Source organism: Acanthisitta chloris, unplaced genomic scaffold (assembly GCF_000695815.1).
Source record: "Acanthisitta chloris isolate BGI_N310 unplaced genomic scaffold, ASM69581v1 scaffold15300, whole genome shotgun sequence".
Taxonomy (NCBI): domain Eukaryota; kingdom Metazoa; phylum Chordata; class Aves; order Passeriformes; family Acanthisittidae; genus Acanthisitta; species Acanthisitta chloris.
In genome coordinates, this window is record NW_008650151.1 from 87,302 (window position 1) to 89,396 (window position 2,095).

Sequence of the window (2,095 nt, forward strand, 5' to 3'; positions counted from 1 at the left end):
TTTAATATTGAATTATGCTGAGGTGGATAGAAAAACTGCTGTGACCATTTATTAGATGGAGAGGGGCTGATGTCATGGGGTTAACATCTCAGCTCCGCAGGGATGTGAAACCTCCTTCTGCACAGCCGAACAAAGGAAAACTTTCTGAAGGAATCCCAGAAGCAGTGTTTGTGGGAATGCTGCAAGGAGTAAAATATGCCAGGTAAGAAAACCTTTTAGTGTTTGTGACTGAGAAGGGAATGAGGCATTTGTGGTGTAAGCTTGTACAGTGAACTACTTTTATCATCCCCATCACTTGGAATACACAGATGTGATTTACAGTGATGTCTCTGGTGTAAATCCTTTAGTCTGACTAGAAGTGCCAGCGCTGTGGATTTGATTGAGCCACAGCTACAGAGATGTGATAGCTAAAATACTGCTGTGGCTCTAGGCCTTTTAGTAAGACCACAGGAAAAAGATCACATTGAGAGATACTCTGTGTGTGTACATATGCGTGAATGTGGATGGTGTTTGCTGATGCTGCCCTGAAACCACTGGCATTTCGAAGACGAGCAGCCTGAGAGGTAACTTAGGTTTTCTCATTGACCACTGAGCCTCAGCCACACTGTTTGAAACATAAACTTTATTGCAACAGAGGATTAAAAATAGTACATCTGAAAGAGTTGCAGAGTGCATGTCATTAAAGAACTAGTCAGAAATCACAACTCAAGCAAATCATGTACAATTGGAACAGAAAGTTTTATTAAAACAAGTGGAAATCAAACTCAAATTTTCCTTGATTTTTTAATTTCACCATAACCGTGGATTGTGTATTTACAGTCTTCGCCTCTTGTGGTGAAGGTTCTGCTCAGGGCAGGGGGCTAGGAAGAAGGCAGGGATGGATGGGGAGGAGAGGTGGGTTTCAAAAGCTAACAGGATGTGAAAGTTTTCCAGAAGAAGTTCTTGCAGCCTGCTTTGCGTTCCCGGGGTGCCAGAGCGGGGTTTGAGTTAGCCGAGCGCTCCAGCTCCAGTCTCACTTCATCCTGCTCAGCACCTCGGGACAAGTCCTCAGACTCCAGGGCTTCATTTTCTGTCTGGCTTGGCTCTGAGAGCAGTTCTGCCAAAAAGTACTTGGCCAGTTCCTTGGGGGACAAGAGAAAGAAAGGGAGAGATAGAGAGACCACAATTACTCCTTGGTTTTCAGGGGCTCACCACTCTGTCCCTCTAAGACACCTTTATGCCCAGATTAGAGACATTCAGGAGGCTGGAGGAGAAGGGGAGCCTCGGCTTTCCAAGGAGCTCAGCCCGACAGCTGCTATGCAGCAGCTGCGTCTATGAAATAAAGGAGAGCAGAAAAGTGCTGACATCTACCTAGTGTGGGGAAGAGACTGCTGTCCTGGCTATGACAGGGAATGAACTCATTCAAGACCCATATCACCTTCCTTTACCTTTCCACTGCTCCAGCACACAGTGCTGGACTCAGTGAGGATGCTGCGAGGCTGCTGCTAAAGTGACATGGAAAAGATCTTTGGGGGAGCTGGCAGAGGAGGTTGAGTCAGGTCACTATTTCACTGGAACTTATTTTTCTTCTTGTCCCTCCAAGCCTTGACTGTTCCCCTGCATGGATAAGGACATTCTCCTATGCCCTAGGGCAGCTGCCTTCATTCAGTGACCAGAGAAAACCTGGAGAGCTCCATGGCCCCTGCCCCAGTAGAACCTGCTCCTCATTCCCCAGCAGCACCCAGCCGGGCTGTGTCCCCTCCCAAGCCCAGTTGCCCAGCCTGTCACTGGCTCAGCTGCGACAGGGAATCAGGGGATCTCTCAAGGAATGGGGTTCTGCATCAGGGAACTGGGCATCTGAAACAGGGACATTGGGGAAGTCCGGTGAGGGACTGGAGGTCTGCACGGAGGGTACTGGAGTGTCTGGTGGAGAACTGGAGGGCTCTGCAACAGGGATGCTAGGGGCTCTGCTGGGGAGTGGAGGCTCTACAGCGGGGAATCAGGGGAGTCTGGAGGAGGAGCAGGAGCAGTGCCCGAGGGGTACCCGCGGTGTCCGCCCCGTCGCGGGGCTCTCACCTGCTTCCCGGCGGCGGCAGCCAGGGACTTCTGCAGGAAC

The 2,095-nt window shown here is 50.1% G+C and overlaps 1 protein-coding gene across 1 annotated transcript; it reads right to left on the reverse strand.

Moving 5' to 3' along the window:
- Positions 1–602: 602 nt before the first annotated feature.
- SST (somatostatin) lies at positions 603–2,091 on the reverse strand (the record flags this gene model as incomplete). The annotated part of the gene is made up of 2 exons (XM_009083912.1): positions 603–1,121; positions 2,056–2,091. Coding segments are annotated over 2 exons (249 nt in total), but the record flags the coding sequence as incomplete, so codon positions are not given.
- Between the last annotated feature and the right edge of the window lie 4 nt (positions 2,092–2,095).